Source organism: Lithobates pipiens, unplaced genomic scaffold (assembly GCF_037356315.1).
Source record: "Lithobates pipiens isolate NorthernLeopardFrog02 unplaced genomic scaffold, aLitPip1_a1.2 Scaffold_8, whole genome shotgun sequence".
Classification (NCBI taxonomy): Eukaryota; Metazoa; Chordata; class Amphibia; order Anura; family Ranidae; genus Lithobates; species Lithobates pipiens.
This window is the reverse complement of record NW_027507903.1, coordinates 108,688,026-108,708,874: the sequence shown is the minus strand read 5'-3', so window position 1 is coordinate 108,708,874 and position 20,849 is coordinate 108,688,026. Positions and strand designations below refer to the sequence as shown.

The 20,849-nt window shown below is 42.0% G+C and overlaps 1 protein-coding gene across 1 annotated transcript in view; it reads right to left on the bottom strand.

Annotated features, from left to right (window-relative positions):
• CSK (C-terminal Src kinase) overlaps window positions 1–20,849 on the bottom strand; it is a 178,227-nt gene that overhangs the window by 48,405 nt on the left and 108,973 nt on the right. Inside the window, exons 3-4 of the mRNA XM_077471049.1 lie at window positions 18,355–18,468; window positions 10,412–10,524 (exon numbers count right to left, since the gene is read on the bottom strand). Coding sequence (XP_077327175.1) covers window positions 10,412–10,524; window positions 18,355–18,468 — 227 coding nt within the window. The remainder of the gene's footprint in view (window positions 1–10,411; window positions 10,525–18,354; window positions 18,469–20,849) is intronic.

The window sequence follows — 20,849 nt, the reverse complement described above, 5'->3', positions numbered from 1 at the left end:
GTGGAAAATGTCAAGGAGTATGAATACTTTTTAAAGACACTGTATTGTATTCTGCTGATTACTGGAAGCCAAGGCTGTCAGAGTACCCGACAAGTGACTGAACCTAGCCATGGCTGCCAGATCTTGAACTTTTTAGGGCAGGCTCTGCCATGGTAAATGAGCTTGAAGATGGGCAATATTTTATTCACCGTGCGGTAAAAGGTTTGTATATCCGGGGCCACACCGTTTTTCCATTGTAACAGAATTACCCGGCATAGAACAACAATCTGCATACAAGGGTACCAGCATGAGTCCTGTGGCTAAAGTCATTTAACCACTTCAGCCTTAAAAGATTTGGTTGCTGAATGACAAGGCCATTTTTTGCGATTCGGCAACTGCGCGGGCATGCGGCGCTACACCCAAAAAAAATTGACGTCCTTTTTCCCCCTACAAAATAGAGCTCTCTTTAGGTGGTATTTGATGCGGGTTTTATTTAAAAAAAAAAAAAAAAAAAAAAAAAAAACAGCACAATATTTTGTACTTTTTGCAATAAATATCCCTTTTTTTTCCCAAAAAAAGTGAATTTTTCAGTTTAGGCCGATATGTATGCTTCTAGATATTTTTGGTAGTAAAAATAGCAATAAGCATATATTGATTTGTTTGCACAAAAGTTGTCATTTATACAGCGATCAGTACTATAAAAATGCACCGATTACTGTAAAAATGTCACTGGCAGGGAAGGGGTTAACACTAGGGGGCGATCAAGGGGTTAAATGTGTCCCCTGTGTGTGTTTCTAACTGTAGGGGGAGGGGACTGACCTAGAGGAAATGACAGATCATGATTCCTAGCTATTAGGAACTGGATCACGATCTCGATCTGTCTCTCCTCACAGAACAGGGATTAGTGCGTTTACACACAAATGTCCCTGTTCTGCCTCACATGCCTGCGATCGCTCGTGACCAGCGGTCATCATGACTGTCGGCCACTAGCAACAGCTTAAAGGAGCCGAGTGATCTGATATAGTTTGCACTATGAGACCGCATGAATAGAGGAGGCTAGATCTGATGTCACCAGGGTGTAATCTAGCCTGGAAAGAGCACGGTAGGTCTGGGATTGACACTGCTGCAACACCCATCTTCTGTTGAGCTTCAGATGGTGGACAGATGGCCTTAAGTTCTGCAAAATGTCTTGATAAACTTGGGAATTCATGTTTCCTTCAATGATAGCAATCCATCCAGGCCCTGACGCAGCAAAGCAGTCCCAAACCATGATGCTCCCGCCAACATACTTCACAGTTGGGATGAGGTTTTGATGTTGGTGTGCTGTGCCTCTTTTTCTCCACACATTGTTGTGTGTTTCTTCCAAACTCAAACTTTGGGTTCATCTGTCCACGGAATATTTTGCCAGCACTGCTGTGGAACATCCAGGTGCTCTTGGGCAAACTGTAAACATGCAATGTTTTTTTTCTGTGGTATCCTCCCATGAAATCCATTATTGTTTAGTGCTTTACGCATCGTAGATTCGCTAACAGAGATGTTAGCATATGCCAGAGACTTTTGTAAGTCTTTAGCTGACACTCTAGGATTCTTCTTCACCTCATTGAGCAGTCATCTTTACAGGACGCCCACTCCTAGGGAGAGTAGCAGAGTGCTGAACTTTCTCCATTTATAGACAATTTGTCTTACCATGGACTGATGAACAGCAAGGCTTTTGGAGATACTTTTATAAACCTTTCCAGCTTTATGCAAGGCAACAATTCTTAATCGTAGGTCTTCTGAGGGCTCTTTTGTGCGAGGCATCATTCACATCAGGCAATGCTTCTTGTGAAAAGCAAACCCAGAACTGGTGCGTGTTTTTTTTATAGGGCAGGGCAGCTGTAACCAACGCCTCCAATCTCATCTCATTGACTGGACTCCAGCTGGCTGACACCTCACTCCAATTAGCTCTTGGAGATCTTGGAGATCTCAGTTTAGGAGTCTCATTAGTCATACTTTTTCCACCTGCACTGTGAATGTTTACATGGTGTGTTCAATAAAAGCATGGTAACATTTAATTCTTCGTGTGTTATTATTTTAAGCAGACTGATTGTCTATTGTTGACTTCGATGAAGATCAGATCACATTTTATGACCAATTTGTACAGAAATCCATATCATTCCAAAGGGGTTCACATACTTTTTTTCGCAACTGTAGATTCGTAGTGAAGAGGCCTCAAGCGGTCAAGACTTGGGTCAAACACTGAGTTAAAGTCTCCGACAATGAGGGTTGCAATTTTTGGTAAAGTTGACAAGTGAACAATACGGGTCGCATAAAGCACCACTAGTAGTAAGGGCACTGCATATACTGTACAGGAGGAGAAAAATCTATCGACCCTTTGGATCCCAAACAACCTTTTCACAGGAGAAGCATAGTCCTTTACGTATTAAAATCGACACACTCCAGGCATAGTTAGAATAGGAGGCATGATAGCCGCACAGCACCCAATGCTTTTTGACAGCAAGGACTTTGGACCCCATTAAAGGAGTCTCCCGCAGGCACAGGATATGTGGTTTATGTACCTTGAGGAAATCAAACAAAGCACTTTTAAACTCGGAATTTAACCACCATACATTCCAGGAGATGCACATGACTTTAGACATGGTGGAGTAAGGAAAATTATATTGAACCTTAGAAAATTAAAGGGCTCCTCTACCTGAGTTTGAACCTGCCCAGCTCCAAAAAACAAGGAGTGAGCCTAAACCCCAAGCAGCTAATAATGGAAGGGAATCTGGCCTATACAGCTGAAGTCAATGAATAAACGTTAGATCAGTCAGTGATCAAAAATTAAAGTAACCTTAGCAGCATAGTCTCCCACATGGCGATCTATATCCTCTTTTTTGAGTACCTATCTCTGCAACAATTCCAGAAGCTGGAAGTGACAAAAGTAGGGGTAGGATTCACTACCAAAAGGAGAGTCCAGTTCAGGTGCCAGGTCAGACAAATGACCAGGTTGTTGCAGGGATTCAAGCCAGGAGAGGGCATTCGCTGGGGGTTTAAAATAAATGCCCCTGACCTTGGTAAACGACCCACGATGTGGCAGGAAATAACATGGAGTATTGAATGGCTTTTCCCCAGAGCAAGCTGCTTGACATGTTGGTATTTGGTCCTTGATGCATGAACAGCAGCAGAGTAATCAGAGAAGAGGGACACCATTGCGTTGTTGATCTTGAGGCTCCTTTTCAGGCTAGCAGCGCGTAGGATGGTGTCCCTGTCCTGGTAGTTGAGTAGACAGATAACCATGGTGAGGGATGGGTTAACTTCAGGGAGCAGTCTGCCAGGAACTCTATGGGCTCTTTGCAGGACAAAGCTAGGGGACAGGTAGGTTTTCCCATATTCCTGGGTAAACCAACTTTCCAGGAAGGATACCAGGTCAGACCCCTTGACCAGCTCAGGGAAGCAGACCAGTCGCAGATTATTTCTGCGCAGACGGTTTGCCAAATCGTGTGGTGATATTCATTCTGGCCACGCTTCTTGCGAGTTCCCATCCACTAAATGCACAGAAAGGAGCAGGGGACTTCAACAAAGCTGCCAGGTAGGAAATCAGTAGAGATACAGAGGCAGGTACACAGGATTGCACAGGATTATGCAGATTTGATAATGGAGCTGCAAAGAAAGATGTCCGCACACATGGTGCTTTAGGCCATGTCCCTGTAGAGCTCTGCTTTAATGCAACATTATCATTTAGATCAAATATTATGTAATATATTGTGTTTATTAATATTTATTTTAGTGTATTTTTTCTGGAAAATTTGTGTTTGATAAAGGACTACATAATTACAGTATAGTGTGACAAGTAAAACTGCAATAGCCACTATTTTAGTCCCCAAGGACTCTGTCCAAAAACATAATTTTTGGGGGTTCTAAGTAATTTCAGCAAAAAAGTTGATTTTAACGTGTAAACAATTAAAAAATTGCCTCAGGCAGCTAGTGCTTAAAGAAAGGGGGAAAAAAAAAATCTTACTGTACATCAGAAAGATTTTTCCTGCAGTGGATAGTTAGTACAAGTGAAATAAACCGCTTTATAAATATACCCTTTTTTACTGCAGTGGCAACTGAGCATCAAGACCTGCAGGCGTACAGCACAGTGGCGACTGCTCCCCTAATCCATGCACCCGGGGCCCCTAATTTACATGCAGGGTGCTGGCCGCATGGATTTCAATGGGTTTTTTTTTTTTAAAGCACATGATTCGAGCCTGAGGCTCTAATTGGCTTAAAAAAAGGTCCTGAGCCCACCCAGTTGTGTGACAGAAGACCCAGAACGTCTTCCTGCTTCTCCTCCCGACCAATCAGGAAGTGGGTCTTGAGAAAAGATTTGCCAGGTAGTCCACTGATCGCCACTGTCCATCTCCTGCGGTTTGTGGCGTTGAGTGCGAGTGGGTGGCATGTTTGTTTGCTGACGCCCACCCAAAATATTGAGCACCAGCCGCCACTGGTACAGCGCACATATATATTAGGACATTCTGGAAAAGAGCTTTAATTTACTTTACATTCTTGTTAGCTGTCATCTGTGCAACACAGCCTATAGTTTCAACAAATCAAAATAGTTGCATCAAGTATGCAATGAGTTGGCTACCAAGCCGCTTTGGATATTAGAGAATAACCAAGTTGAATAGCAAAATAAAACCCTACCTATTAACGCTACCCAGGAATGCGCAGGAAATCTAGGAACACAAGGTTTGACAGACAGCCTTTATCGCCCACTACCAACTTTTAATTGCTTTATCTATGCAGGTAGATCATACACACAACCATAAATACTATAATTAGAGGTCGACCGATATGGGTTTTTCTCTGGCCGATGCAGATATGTAGAAATCGCGGCGGCCGATGGCCGATATATGATGCCAATTTTTTTGGGCCGATATGTTAGGCCGCTTTTTATTTTATTTTTCCCCCTTTTTTTTTCCCCCTTCATCTCATAAAATCTAAGTTTGACACCTTTCACACTGGGGCGTTTTTGGGCTAAAAATAGTGCTTGTAAATTGCCTTCAAAACGGCTCCCCTGCAGTCTGTGTGAAAGCCCGAGTGCTTTCACAATGAGGAGATGCGCTGGCAGGACATTAAAAAAATCCTGCAAGCAGCATCTTTGGAGCGGTGTAAACCGCTCCTCCACCACTCCTGCCCATTGAAATGAATGGTCACCACTGCTGAAGCGCATGCAATGCGATTTTGCAGTAGTGCTTCACTGCCCAGCTAGCAGCCGAATAGCGGGGCTAAAATGACCGTAAATCGCTGCTAAAAAACTTGCAGCGTTTTACTGTCAACGCCTGCCCAATCCAGTGTGAAAGCAGCCTTAATAAGTGATGCAGAAAATTTCTTACACATTTATTAAACAAAACAAACCTCCAATCAGTTCACTTGTATGTATAATTTAGATATAAAAAAAACAAAACAATTTATTAAATACACAAAAACAGGTACTCAAAACTTTTGGACGAAAAAAAAGGGCTAACTTGCGTTTGAAAGACCTCTGCGCAAATACCGCGTCACATAAAATATTGCAACAACTGCTATTTTATTCCCTAGGGCAGTGATGGCGAACCTTGGCACCCCAGATGTTTTGGAACTACATTTCCCATGATGCTCAACTACACTGCAGAGTGCATGAGCATCATGGGAAATGTAGTTCCAAAACATCTGGGGTGCCAAGGTTCCCCATCACTGCCCTAGGGTCTCTGCTAAAAAAATATATCATTTTTGGGGGTTCTGAGTGATTTTCTAGCAGAAAATACAGGATTTTTACTTGTAAGCAACAAGTGTCAGAAAAGATTTAGTCTTTAAATGGTTAAACTGAGAACTTCTACACACAGAGTTCAGCCCATTGAAGAAGAAGAAACATTGTATCACTTTGATCTTTTCTTGGCAGCCTGCCCAGAGAGGAGGAAAGTCCTTCACTGATGTCTTCAGGCAACTTACATTGACTTCTATTACAGAAGTCTTTTGCAAGTCGTGCTGAACATGTAATCTGATTTTTTATCAACACAATCGGCCGATGCCGATTAATTAAAAAATGCCAAATATCGGCCGGCCAATATATAGGTCGACCTCTAACTATAATACATAAATGTCAGGACAGGAAAAAAGACGATTTAGAATTTCCCTAGATTAAAAAAAAAAAAAAAAAAAAAAAAACACTTGATGTCATTGATATGGTTGGTCTCTCTGCCTTCAAGTGAAAAAGTTCTTCCCAATTTTAAAATCATGTGTATTGTTATCTATGGATTTGTTAACTGTGTATATTTTGTGTATTCTTAAGGTAGGTGACGCAGTCTAACAAAAATTAGATGTAGGCCCAGTCACCAAAATATAAATCACTCACTAGAAAGATGCCATGACAGGTGCAACTTAAAATCCTGACAAACCACAGGTCCACAAGGTTTAGCTATAGTCCGACACAGAAGAAAACAAAAATGCATATGACCAGACGATGCGATTTTCTTTCCTGCAACCACAAATTGCAGTCAGCATTGATGAGAGAATTTCTCCCACCGAGCTATTCTGGTCTCCAAGCAGGGGAAGCCACCCCTGCTGGGAGAACGCAGTTATTATTGCTAGCGCCTATAGCTGCTGGCAATAGTCGCATGCCAAAACCTCATGCTGGTTGCACCCAAGTCATTCGATGATGAAAAAATAAAAAAAGATAAAAAAGATTTCTCCCCACCCACTATTCAAAAGTTGGCCATAGATAATTTGAATCTCGACTGGGTCAGCAGGGACAGGCTGAGATTCGAGTCATCTATGGTTGGCTTTAGCATAGTGAGTAGGGAGAAATCTGCCTGTTTGCAGAAGCAAGAAGATTGGCCATGTCACCCTTTTTGCCCTCAAGGGATACTCAAGCATCACATAGAACCATTAATTGGTCAGCTTACATTTGGTGATGCTTAAACCCTTTGAGCCGGCCCCTCCCAGCCCTTTAAGGTGTTAAGGATGCCGGGAGGTGGGGTTTATGATCATGCGACTCCCATGATTGGCTGTCATAGTAGTCACAAAGTCAGAAAGCTCCCGATCGCAAGCAGCGATCGTAAGCGTTCCTTTAGCCGCCAGTAACTGTGCCAGGAGCACACTCTCGGCACTGCTGTATACTATCAATTCACACAAATATATGTAGCCGCTCGGAGTCAACCTGCCAAGAGGCCACATATTTGCGTGCAGCCGGCGCCAACCAGTTAAAATATGCTAACACTACAAAATGCTTTATTAGACTGCATTTTAAATACATAGACAAATATTTGGCCCAGTTGATACAGAACATGCAGCCCTGCCTTAATACCATTTCTTTTTATGAATTAAAAAGGTAGTGATTGAGTACCCTTTAAATTCATTTATTCTGACAGCACTATATACAGTCTCTCACAAAAGTGAGTAGATCCCTCACATTTTTGTAAATATTTTATTACATCTTTTCATGTGACAACAGTGAAGAAATGACACTTTGCTACAATGTAAAGTAGTGAGTGTACAGCTTGTATAACAGTGTAAATGTGCTGTTCCCTCAAAATAACTCAACACACAGCCATTAATGTTTAAACCGCTGGCAACAAAAGTGAGTACACCCCTACATGAAAATGTCCTCTGAGGATCTGAAAAAAATAATTGTTGCTCTAAATAAAGATGGCCTAGGCCAGTGATGGTGAACCATGTCACCCCAGATGTTTTGGAACTACATTTCCCACGACGCTCAACTACACTGCAGAGTGCATGAGCATCATGGGAAATGTAGTTCCAAGACATCCAGGGTGCCAAGGTTCACCATCACTGGCATAGGCTATAATAAGATTGCCAAGACTCTGAAATTGAGCTGCAGCACAGTGGCCAAGGTAATACAGCGGTTTAACAGGCCAGGTTTCACTTAGAGCAAGCCTCGGCATGGTCGACCAAAGAAGTTGAGTACACGTGCTCAGCGTCATATCCAGGGGGAAATAGACGTATGAGTGCTGCCAGCATTGCTGCAGAGGTTGAAGAGGTGGGGGGGGGTCAGCCTGTCAGTGCTCAGACCATACGCTGCACACTAGATCAAATTGGTCTGCATGGCTGTTGTCTCCTAAAGATGATGCACAGGAAAGTCCACAAACAGTTTTCTGAAAACAAGCAGACTAAGGACATGGATTAATGGAACCATGTCCTGTGGTCTGAGGAAACCAAGATAAATGTATTCGGTTCAGATGATGCCACGCGTGTGTGGTGGCAACCAGGTGAGAAGTACAAAGACAAGTGTGTCTTGTCTACAGTCAAGCATGGTGGTGGGAGTGTCATGGTCTGGGGCTGCATGAGTGCTGCTGGCACTGGGGAGCTAAAGTTCATTGGGGGAACCATGAATGCCAACATGCTGAAGAGCATGATCCCCTCCCTTCAGAGACTGGGCCGCAGGGCAGTATTCTAACATAACGACCCCAAACACACCTCCAAGACGACCACTGCCTTGCTAAAGAAGCTTTAAATGTGTTATGGAATTGTATATGGAGATGGTCCATTTATATACCTGGTATCATTTTAATTGTACAAAATAATACATGGATCTTTTAATTCAATTTTGGTATTTGGTTTCCTTCAAAATACCATTATCAGCATTTTCATTTTTCTGTTACAATGAAATGGTGGCAACCACACCCAGAGCCACACAAATGAATTTAGTAGGCTTTTAAAAACAGACAAATTCCAGACATGGTATATTTTTACATAGTTATAAGGTCAGAGGTGGGGCGGTGTCGTCATACTCTCCACCCTCTCCATTCATTCAGAAAATACAAAGCTTTCATTCTATTGCCTGCATCATAAAGAGCATAAACATATATCTTATATACAAGCTATGGAGCATAGGTAAGGAGAGGGGGTGACAGCATTTTGAGCAATAATAGTTAGCCTGGTCTTTCGCTATAGGGGTGAACTCACACTTGGGCCAGTTAAACTGAACTGCACCTGAGTTTGTTTGTCCCCACTCACCCACTACTAAGAAAGTGTTCTTAGGCACACTCCCCTGCTACCCAGACCAGTGATCCCTGTTTTACTAAACAGCCCTCTATGAGGGGAGCTGTGCTCCGGTATGGTTTGGACTAACAATGTAGCAAATTGTACCTGTCCTGGACGCGGTTTGGGTAACTCACACTACACAAACTGGCCCAAGGGGTTGAACAACGCTCAGAACCAGTTAAGAGTGCTAGTGTGAATGCACCCTACGTGTTGAGTAAAGCTTAAGGGTTTAGGTTAATATAGGTGTTCAGAGAACATTTTCACTGTTTCAGTCCGAGAGCTATAAAGTTCACTTTGACTTTATCTTGCTTGAATAACTACTACAGAAGTGATAGTAATAGTTTACACAGCTGTGAAAAGAAATAGATATGCAATAAGAAAATGATGTGAAACTTGTGACATGTTTTAGCAACTTAATTTTCTCTGTTCCCTTTAACGCCTCAGAACCTCAATGGAAAGGACACCTGCCTGCCTAGCAAATAATCCCCCAACGCCGTCAAAACATGCATACATAAAAAGGACATAAATTGCCACCATAGTGCTGAACACATATAGAACAACGGAGGGGAAAACCGCATTGTAAACTTTCCATGCTTTCATCTAATTGGCAGAAGTAATTTAATCCAGTGCTGAGGTTGTATGAAGAAAAAAGCCTGCTTTCCTCGCATTACAGTGAACGCTTTGTTTAGGTCATGTGTAAAAGTGGTTGTAAACACTTACATATACTCAGTGAAGTGACTGGCCTCCGATGATACACAGATTACACAAATCCTACACAAGTTGTACCTGTTTACCTGCAGTCTTCTTTTAACCTCCATTCAAAGCGCAGAGTTTATAAAGCCAGAGCGGTCAGAAAAAAAAAATGGAGCGGAGAGCCAACGTTACACTCTGCATAGCTCAGTGAAGAAGGCTCTGAGTGCTGATTGGAGGATAGAGACAACCCCCACCCGCAATTTGTGCACAGGAACAGAGCAGAGGCTGTCAATCAGCTGAACTCCTTTCCCTGTCCTTTTTTCTATAGATGTCAAGAACACTTGTCAGAAGCGATTAATGCAGATAGCAGAGGAAAGAGGCAGCAGGCAGAAATGACACTTAATGCTCTGGATTGAGACAAGTACACATTATGGAAAGATTTGCTTTGTTCATATTTCCATGTCTAAAATTTACAACTGCTTACATTTTTAACATACTATATGTGATGTTCTGCAGAGTAGTCAAAACTTGTTTCAGGCAAATCAAGTCAAACGAAAACTTTGTCTTGATACAGCGTTGCCTATATGAAGTTCTATGCAGTGTCTCAGAACTATAGCAGCCTAAGTAGGAGAATGCACTGACATTTCCTGACTAGTACAAGGCAGCATGCAGACATGAGGAATAAAATGGTAGGTTAAAAGTGGTTAACAAGGAGTGCCTTTTTGGTACTCACGGCATTAGGCTGAGCTTGGTCCCAGCTTTAACACCTTCTCTTTTCTGAACATAATTGGCTGGTATGAATCCAACACGCCCCACTTTATTCTTTGCTTTGTACCAATTTGGATCCTGTAAAAAAAAAGATATTTTTTTTAAATGTGTAGCTGCTCAATAACAAACTGTACAAAGTTTTTGCAATTGATCATTTTACCTAAATTACACTTGTCTCGTCTTAATCAAAAACACTATCATGGAGCTGACTAAAATAATTTGGTGACAAACTGCAAGGAGGAACACTACACTTTCTCAGACAACACAAGGCACAGTAACTGTTCATTTGTACAATGTTGCAGCAAACACCAAATTATTGTTTTGATGATTCAATTCGTAATTAAAAAAAAGCACAATAGATTTCAAAAAAAGATTTCTACACTCACTAAGCAAAGGGAGTCTGATTGATATGTTCGACCAGGATTAAACGTTACTGGAGAGAATAAAATTCTCCTTTCAAAATTCCCTTAAAGAGGAGGTCTGCCCTCCCAGCAAAAAGCTTAAATTCAGCAGCTACACATACTGTAGCAGCCAACTTGTAATAGGACACTTACCTGTCCTGGGATCCAGCGATGTTGGCACCGCAGTCAATATTTCCATCCGCTCTCTGGTGCTGCCGCCGCCCTATGTATTACAGGAACCCGGCAGTGAAGTCTTGCGGTTATACAGCCAGTTCGCTACTGCACATGCGTGAAGCACGCTGCACTTTCTGAACAGCCCAGCAAAGGGGGATGGCGGTGGGGGTGGGGCTTACTTCAGAGTGATCGCACCACGATCTCCCCGAAGTGGGGACAGAGTCAGATAAAGCAGAGCTTCAACTTTTGGGAGGAACTTCGCTTTAAACTGCCATCATTTAAACTAATTAGGACCCACCTTCCCTACCCATCTCCTTTACAGGATGTTTTTTTTTTACAAGACTACAGGTATACCTTAAAGCCCAACTTCGGGAGACTTAAAAATGATCCCTGGGCATGGTTGCATTAAATGTTAATGGCTCCCCAAACATGGGCAGCAAGCGCCAGTATAAACCACATCAAGCTTTAGACTCAAAAAAGGTGCAGGAACTTCTTTTAAATGAATGGGCTGCCCTATGTGTATTGCATGAAAACCCAAGTGTCCAGCAATCGCAGGATGTGACTCAAGCCTTACACACGCAAGCACAGCCTTTCCCAGAGCTGGGCTTTAAATTATACATGAAAAAAATCTTGAAGTCTATTAAATAATGTATCACAAATATGTATGTTTCAGTTTTTAAGTTAAAGTCAGGTAAAAACTAAGTACATGGGCACTGTTGACTTTTTTTTCCAATATATTTGAACAGGCAAACTTACAGTACACTGATGAAGGTGATATGCTTGAATAAAAAAAAAAAAAAAAAAAAAAAAGATAAATTTTTCTAAATAAAAAGATATAATGGCACACTTTACTCACATGGCCTCAGAAGCTCCTGTTATTGGCCCCTTTTAACAGAAATTCCTTCTTGTAATTTGGACAAACTGCCCACTACTCTGACATCTCCGACCATTCCTCCATGCACAATTCCTTTCAAGAGGAATCTTTGTTTCCTTGCATGAATTGCCTGTTATAATTCTTCCCAAAATATTTCAATAGGATTCAAATCAGGGCTTCGGTCAGGAACCCTCTATTTCTTAGTTTTTAAGCTAGGTGGATTTGGTAGTGTTCTCCAACTACTCGAGCTCCGGAAGGTTTTACCCCATTCATGACCAGAGTATTTTTCTTCTATTCAGCACTGTACTACAGTGTACACAAATGAAACTGTTATAATTTCAAACATATAGGGCTTTCTTTTGGTGGTAATAGATCGCCACAGTTTATTTTTTGTGATCAAAAAAACAAAAAAAACACTACTGTGGGTGGGCAGCAAGCTGTTAATTCATCATCATGTTTATTGTTCCATTACCAGTTTTACATTTTGGACAGATGGCCTCACAACCCCATCAAGCACACTTTGATACGATGCATAATTCATAGCCGACTCGATGACTGCAAGCTGCCTAAGTCCCGAAGCAGAAAAGCAACCCCAAACTAATATTTCTAGCATCATGCTTCACAGTTTGTGTGTGGTTCTCCCCCTGAAATGCTGTCTTCAGTTTGGGCCAAACTGTTACTGTGGCCACACAACTGTCTTGGATTCATCAGTCCACAGCACATTGATCCAGAAGGCCTGGTCTTTGCCAATATGTTCAACAGCAAACTGTAGTCTTGCTTTAACTACTTAACCACTGCGCCATAGCCGAATGACAGCTACAGTGCGGCTCGAAAACTTTGGGAGGGCGTACTATGACGTCCTCCAAAAATCTTGCTCTTGCGCGCCCCCCTGGGGCACACACCTGGGAAAATCCATGATGGCCAGGTCCAGAGGACCCGGCGCATCATGGATGACAGTAAAGGGCTGGTGACACTGGCCCTTTACCACACATCACTCACATGATGGAGAGATCACTTGTAAACAAGCCGGCGCATGCCCGGCTTAGCTCTTCCCCTCTCTGCACCGATCAGTACAGTGTGAGAGGACAGGGGTTGCAGCAGCGCTGCGGGCTGGATCTGTAGTGCCCACAGTGCTAATCTGTGATAATTCCTGCACTCATCCAGCCATGCTCATTCATGCTCAGTCACCCCCATTCATCCCCAGCCATCCTGATTCATGCTCAGTCATTCTCATTCAACCCCATCCATGGCTCATCCAACCCCATTCATGGTTCATCCATCCCAATCCATCCCCATCCACAGTGCATTTATGCCTCATTCACGCCACATCAGTTCTCATCTATGCCACATCCATGCCACTACAGTGCCTCACAAAAGTGTAATAGGTAGTCAAATTAGATTTGAAATCTCTGCCCCTAGAACACCTGATGGTGCTCCCTGCGTGTTGGTCTTCTGTATGTGGCCAGGCTGTGGAAAAGTCTCACATGTGGTATCGCCATACTCAGGAGGAGTAGGAGAATCTATTTTGGGGTGTCATTTTTGTATGTACATGCAACCTGTTAGAAATCTTGTATAAATGGGAAACTGTAAAAATAAAATAAAAATAAAAGCGCATTTTCATTTTCTTTCCACATTTTCCAAAAACTTGTGGGAAAAAAAATGACATGTTCAAAAGACTAATTATGCCTCAGATTTTTGGGTGTTTCCATTGTCCTGGTGCTCCAAGGCCCTCAAAAGTGCAAGAGGTAGTCAAGAAATTAAATATGTGTATTTTATGTCCCCTAGTGAAAATATTTGCCAGTACACCATGGGACGACATAGATGGCGTCCAAACGGGCGATTTATTGCATGATCACAACACAAGGAGAGAGGCACACTCCTTGTGTTGTGATCATGCAATAAATCACTCGTTTGGACGCTATCTATGTCGTTCCATGGTGTGCTGGCAAATATCTTTACTGTGACTTGAATCAGTATCCAGTTGGTTGTTGCTACAGCACCCAAACTCGAGAGCTCATCCAGGAATGTGTGCAATGGGAATGTGAATTATTTTATGTCTCTAGAATGCCTGATGGTGCTCCCTGCATGGTGGGCCTCTGTATGTGGCCATGCTGTATACAAGTCTCACATATGTGGTATCGCCATACTCAGGAGTAGAATGTGTTTTGGGGTGTAATTGCTGGTATGCATATGCTGTGTGTGAGAAATAACCTGTTAATATGACAATTTTGTGAGAGAAAAAAAAAAATCTTCATTTTGAAAAGAATTGTGGGAAAAAATTACAACTTAAAAAAAAAAAAAAAACTCATCAGGCCTCCTACTAAATACCTTGGAATGTTTACTTTCCAAAAATGGGGGGTATTTATACTGTCCTGGCTTGTTAGGGTCTCAAGAAATGATAGGCCATCAGTACATCAGGTGTGATCAATTTTCAGTGATTGGCACCATAGCTTGTAGACTAACTTTCACAAAGACCAAATAATATACACCGATTTGGGTTATTTTTACCAAAGATATGTAGGAGTATACATTTTGGCCAAAATTTATGAAGAGAAATTACTAATTTACAAAATTTTATAACAGTAACTGAGAAAAAAATTCATTTTTTAACAGAATTTTTGGTCTTTCATTTACAGTGCAAAAAATGTAAAAACTAGCTGATTAAATACCACCTAAAGAAAACTATTTGTGTGAAAAAAAAGGACAATTTCATATGGGTATAGTGTTGCATGACTAATTGTCATTAAAAATGTGAGAACTAAAAACTGAAAATTGGTCTGGTTAAAAAGGAGAGTTGCATGCCCAGTGGGTAAGTGGTTAATGTTCTTTTTGGACAACATCTCCCAAGCAGTTTAAAACCTAGCAATCCTCCAATACCTCCCCCTCCACCCTCACCCCAATATTTCTATGTGATAATGACTTTGTTATGTTGTGTTTTATTCTTCTTTATAAAATAAAAAATATATTCAACCTTAAAACCTAACAATCTTCTTTTGACTGTAGATGCATGCATTTTGGACACAAAGTATAGAAAATGTTACCTGCAAATCTTGCGAATACATTTTGGGGTTCCTGGAGGCTTCTTTTAGCATCAAACTGTCAGCTCTTGGACTGATTTTTTTGCATCAGCCAACACTGGATAAATTATCAGTTGTTTGAAATCTATGCCCCCTGTATATCAGTTTATTTAATTAATTACCGATTTTAAATCTTTGCCAGACTCATTGGGCATCCACAACCTTCCGAGGGGGCCTCAAAGAGCTCTTTAAAACTTGGCATTAGGCACCACACACGTCAATAGGAAAGAACACCAGACCCTAGATATCCAAAAATTTAATAAGACCGTCTGCATACTCTATGTAGTTCTATTCATTGGCACCTAATCTGCAACCAGATTCTAATTTCATGGATTTGAAGTGGTGACAAACGTGGGAGTAAACTTATTTTTTTCAGATGACTCATCTGTCATTATTTGAATTAAAAGATCTAAGATAAATGAGAATAAAATACACCATGGCAATTGTCTGTGCAGTTCGTTCAAGTATATGACCTTTATCTGTAGGTACTGTATGAGTGTATAGGCTTTCCCTGTTCAAATGTATTTTTAAAAAAAGCCATACATTAAATCCAAGGAGGACTAGCAATAAATCTAGTGCACAATCGTCTTATGCTCTATAAACAACTTCTGATGAATAAGGTTGTCTTTTTGTAATATATGGTTCCATACAGATAATTGGCACACCTTCATCCCTCACTTGCTTGCTTCAGAGGCTGCAATGAAGCAGCTGGTGCACTGCATATCAGGTGTCCAATGTTACAGCAATATTAAACCCAAAAGAAAACATTATATTGCAGTTTACCAAGTCTTAGCTGTGAGGGCTGTATTAGTTTCCTTTTTTAGGGTATCTACCTACTATATTAATCTGGTGACCCAGCCAGCAGAATGCATCAGTTTACATGGATGAGACAAACCACTTAACACTGGCAGGTGTGATTAAAAATTTAAATTATCAGTGTTTACTTATTCATACAACGCCTTTATCCCAAAAGAAAAACACTGTTTGCTGTAACTGCTAACAGTATGAAGTGTGAGCTGGAGTTTGGCTTAAATTTGTTAGCGTATCTAAACCAGATTAACAATGCTGCTGCGCCTCCTATTCTCTTTCCTCCAGAGTTGTGTTTCACTAATACAGGAAGTGTATTACTGGGCTGATCACCAAAAGAAAAAGCATAGGGAAAAGGGCAAAGAAAAGAAAACTGATGTAAACAACACATTTAATGATTGTTATGCTGCAATATAAAATACATTTTTGGTTTTGGATTTAACCTCCTCCCGCCCGCCCTATAGCCGAATGACGGCTATAGAGCAGGCGTTTCGTCCGGGAGGCCATCCCTGGACGTCCTGATGTTTACTTCCGCAATGCGCGCCGCCGCGGGCGTGCACCGGGGAAGTTATGTGTTTGCCGTGTCCCCCAGAGACAGGCAAACACAGATCGCTGTAAACGGCCAATCACAGCGGCCTTTTACAGCGCGATCGGCGTTGCCAATGTGAGATGATCTCATATGTAAACATATGAGATCATCTCGCAGCGCCGCTCTCCCTCCTCACACAGACAGCGTGTGAGGAGGGAGAGATGAACGGCTGCAGCGGGCGTAAGTGTGAATTTTTTTTTTTTTAAAGTGCCATCCTGCCCCCGGTGCCACGTATTAGTGCCACCTGTCATCAGTGCCACCTGTCATCAGTGCCACATATTAGTGCCATGTGTCATCATTGCCACGTATCAGTGCCATTTGTCATCAGTGCCACGTGTCATTGTCCTGGTACTCCAGGGCCTTCAAAAGTGTAATAGGTAGTCAACAAGTTAGATGTGTAATTTATGCTCCTAGAACACCTGATGGTGCTCCCTGCATGTTGGGCCTCTCTATGTGGCCAGGCTGTGAAAAAGTCCCACACATGTGGTATTGTAATACTCAGGAGGAGTAGCAGAATTTTTTGGGGGGAGTCATTTGTGGTATACACATGCAATGTGAGAGAAATAACCTATTACAATGACAATTTTGTGGGGGGAAAAAAAATGAAAAATCTTAATTTTGCAAAGAATTGTGGAAAAAAAATGACATCAAAAAGCTCACCATGCCTCTTACTAAATACCTTGGAATGTCTACTTTCCAAAAAGGGGTCATTTGAGGGGTATTTGTACTTTCCTGGCTTGTTCGGGTCACAAGAAGTGAGATAGTCCACCAGTACATCAGATGTGATCAATTTTGTGCGATTCGCACCACACCTTGTAGACTCTCTAACTTTCACAAAGACCAAATAATATCCACTAATTTGGGTTATTTTTACCAAAGATATGTAGCAGTATAAATTGTGGCCTAAATTTATGAAGAAAAATTAATAATTTGCATAATTTTGTCACAGAAACAAATAAATATGCGTTTTTTTCAAAATTTTCGGTCTTTTTTCATTTATAGCGCAAAAAATAAAAACCCCAGAGGTGATCAAATACCACCAAAAGAAAGCTCTATTTGTGGGAAAAAAAAGGACAAAAAATTAATTCGGGTACAGTGTCGCATGACTGAGTAATTGTCATTCAAAGTGTGAGAGCACCAAAAGCTGAAAATTGGCCTGGGCAGGAAGGGTGTTTAAAGAGGAAGTAAACCCTTCCAAACAACTTGGACCTATAGGTAAGCCTAGATTAAGGCTTACCTGTAGGTCCAAGCAATATCTCCTAAACCTATATGGTTTAGGAGATATTTGCCCGAAAATGGGCACCGCTGTCTACGGCGCATGCGCCGTAGACAGCGGCGCGCAGGCGCACTAAATGCGGCATATCCAAGAATGGATTTGCCTAATTTGTCGACTCCCGTGCGCATGCGCGGGAGTGACGTCATCGCGGCTTCGCCGTATGGCAGCGGCGGAGCTGCGAGACGCGACTCCCGTGCGCATGCGCGGGAGTGACGTCATCGCGGCTGCGCCGCTGTGATTCGTCGGAGCTGCGAGACGCCACCAGCAACATGGATGCGGCGGACTACAGGGGACAGCGGCGACTTCGCTGGCTCCTGTGTCAGGTAAGTGACACATAATGAGCTACTATGCGATGCATAGTAGTCCATTATGCTTTACCTTTGCAGGGAAAAAAAGAGGAAGTAAACCCATCAGGGTTTACTTCCTCTTTAAGTGCCCAGTATGCAAGTGGTTAATACTGCTTTGAGCATATTTTGGTTCAAAGTGCTCAAACTCCTACATCCTTTTTCCAATTGCCCTTTGTCTACAGACCCTTGGTTTGCTCTTAATTGGTGCTATTTTTATTGAAAATTATCATCTACAAACTTTCAAGCAAGCATGAAAATCTGAAAATGTACTCAACTGTCACAAAGACTACTCATGTGCATGAGCTAATCCCTACTATATAGCTAGCCATGTTTGAATCTTTCCATCCTTTTACATCTATTTACCTTGGTCACAGCAACAATGGTCAAGAACTCTCCTTTCGTAAATGGAAGATCTTGGTCCGTTTTCCCATCAAAGTCGTAGTTAGCAACACATTCTGTACCAGGTGGCCAGGGTGTCTGTTATGCATAAGAGTGCAACAGAAAAAAACATTATAAACATTAATAAATATGGCAAGCACCTAGAGATGCACAAAAAGCATTTCTTACTGTAAATCCCAAACACGTGAGAGCAAAAGTCAGGGGGGACACCATTAGGGGAATTTTCCTTCAGTGTCTTTACAAAAGGAAATGACTGAAAATCACAACAAAGTGAAAGTAAACCTCCACTCAAGTCGATGCAAGAACAAATGTTTACACTGGAAGATTACCCCTCACTTCCTGTGCTGATAATAGTTAAATAGGGGATCGGCATGGAAGTTCTCCTCTCCCCCTTCCTCCCCGCAGTCATCTGGGACACGTGTCACAGGTCCGAGAAGACTGCGGGACCATTCACAATGCGCATCGCATCACGTGCAGTGGGCACACAGCAGTGAAGCCGTAAAACTGAGCTGGGTGTCCACAGTTAAGATGCCGGCACCAGGAACCCAAACATTAGTGAAGAACTAGCCCGGGTGATGACAACGCTGGATCCTGAAGGCAAGTGAGTGACTATTAAAGTCAGCAGCTACAGTTTTTGTAACTGCTGACTTATTTTTTACTCAGAAGATTGGAGCTTCTCTAAGTTTATGATGGTGATTGCACTTTAAGAGAATCACATGAAAATAGCTTTTTTTGTTGTTTTCATGTACGGTAACCTTAAAAAGGTAAAGCGCAACATTATTTCACTTGAAACCATATATCTTGTATTGTGATCATTTGGTGGGCAGAGCTTCTTTGATTTTGATTATTATTGGTAAATCGTATGTTTATGGGCTGAGTGCAGAGGTTCTCACTTTTCAGTTTTAAATGTAAAATGGTTACTGAAGATCATTTAGTGCCTATCTCAGAGGAAATATAGGTCAAAAAAAGGAAGGGTAGCAAGGATGTTAAAAGGCAAACACACAATTATAAAAAGAAACAACTTTATTAAACATGCATTAAGCTAAAAACACATAGAAAACTGAGGCTCAAAATTAAAATGTGAATAACCAAAGTTAGTCAGTTATCCATATGATATAATGCAAAACCCCTTAGGCTGCTTTCACACTGCAGCGGGAGCGGCGTCAGCGGTAAAGTGCCGCTATTTTTAGCGGCGCTTTACCGTCGTTTTAGCGGCGGTGTGCGGGCGCTAGCGGGGTGGTTTTAACCCCCGCTAGCGGCCGAAAAGGGGTTAAACCCGCCCGCAAAGCGCCGCTGCAGCGGCGTCCCATTGATTTCAATGGGTAGGAGCGGTTTAGGAGCGGTGAATACACCGCTCCTTCACCGCTGCAAAGATGCGGCTAGCAGGACTTTTTTCACCGTCCTGCCAGCGCATCGCTCCAGTGTGAAAGCCATCCGGCTTTCACACTGGAGTTAAAGGGGCCGGTTTTTTTCAGGCGTTACACAGGCGCTATTTTTAGCACTGTAACGCCTGAATACCGCCCCAGTGTGAAAGCAGCCTTAGTTTAGCATAGACAGGGGAATTGGTTATGGTCCAGATAGTGTTGTCAAAACGTATTTCGAGAATGAGGCTTAACTTCAGGGACAGTCCTGGAACCTTGGCATTCAAAAGTGGACACTGTTCAATACCAGTACAGATATCAATATGAAACCTTCTGATCATGAGTTTTCTATGTCTGTTAATTTGGCGTTTATTCCCAACCGCACGCTCGGCCTTCCACAAAGGCCCTTTTGTCCTTACAATTTTTCTTAGAAGCGATAATTTGTTAAATGTTTCTAATCTAATCTATCTCTAAATTGTTAATCCAAGCCTGCAAACACACAGGTTTATCCTTACACAGTGGCAGCTGGTGAAACACCATCCACAAACAAAATACCCATTTGGAATTTTTAGGGGCTGGCGCCCCGAACAGATGAGCCACCACTTTCCTTACATGTGATCCTTGACCAAACTCCTGAGTGTTGTAAGTAATGAACAGGTTTCATATTGATATCTGTATCATTAACTGGTATTGAGGAGTGTCCATTTTTGAATGCCAAGGTTTATGGGGTGAAGAAGAGCCTCAGTCTCAAAATGCGTTTAGACATCGGAACTACACTATCAGGACCATAACCAATTCCCCAGCCTATGCTATTTTAAAGTGGCGTTAAACACACACTGTTTCATTTACATTGTCCCTTCTATTTCTATAAATGGATGAAGACATCAATTATTTGAATTAGGAAACATCTAAGCACCTTCTTCCTCATCGATATACAGATGTCACATGACCTAGATTTTTGCCAGCCTGTGTGCAGTTAGTCTGTTTACCAGCCTAGATGCTATGATTTTAATTATATTTTTGAAATAAAGTTGAATAATTCGGAGTGCGGCTATCCAGCTACATCTTTTCTACCTGTGTGCAGGGAAACATATGCAG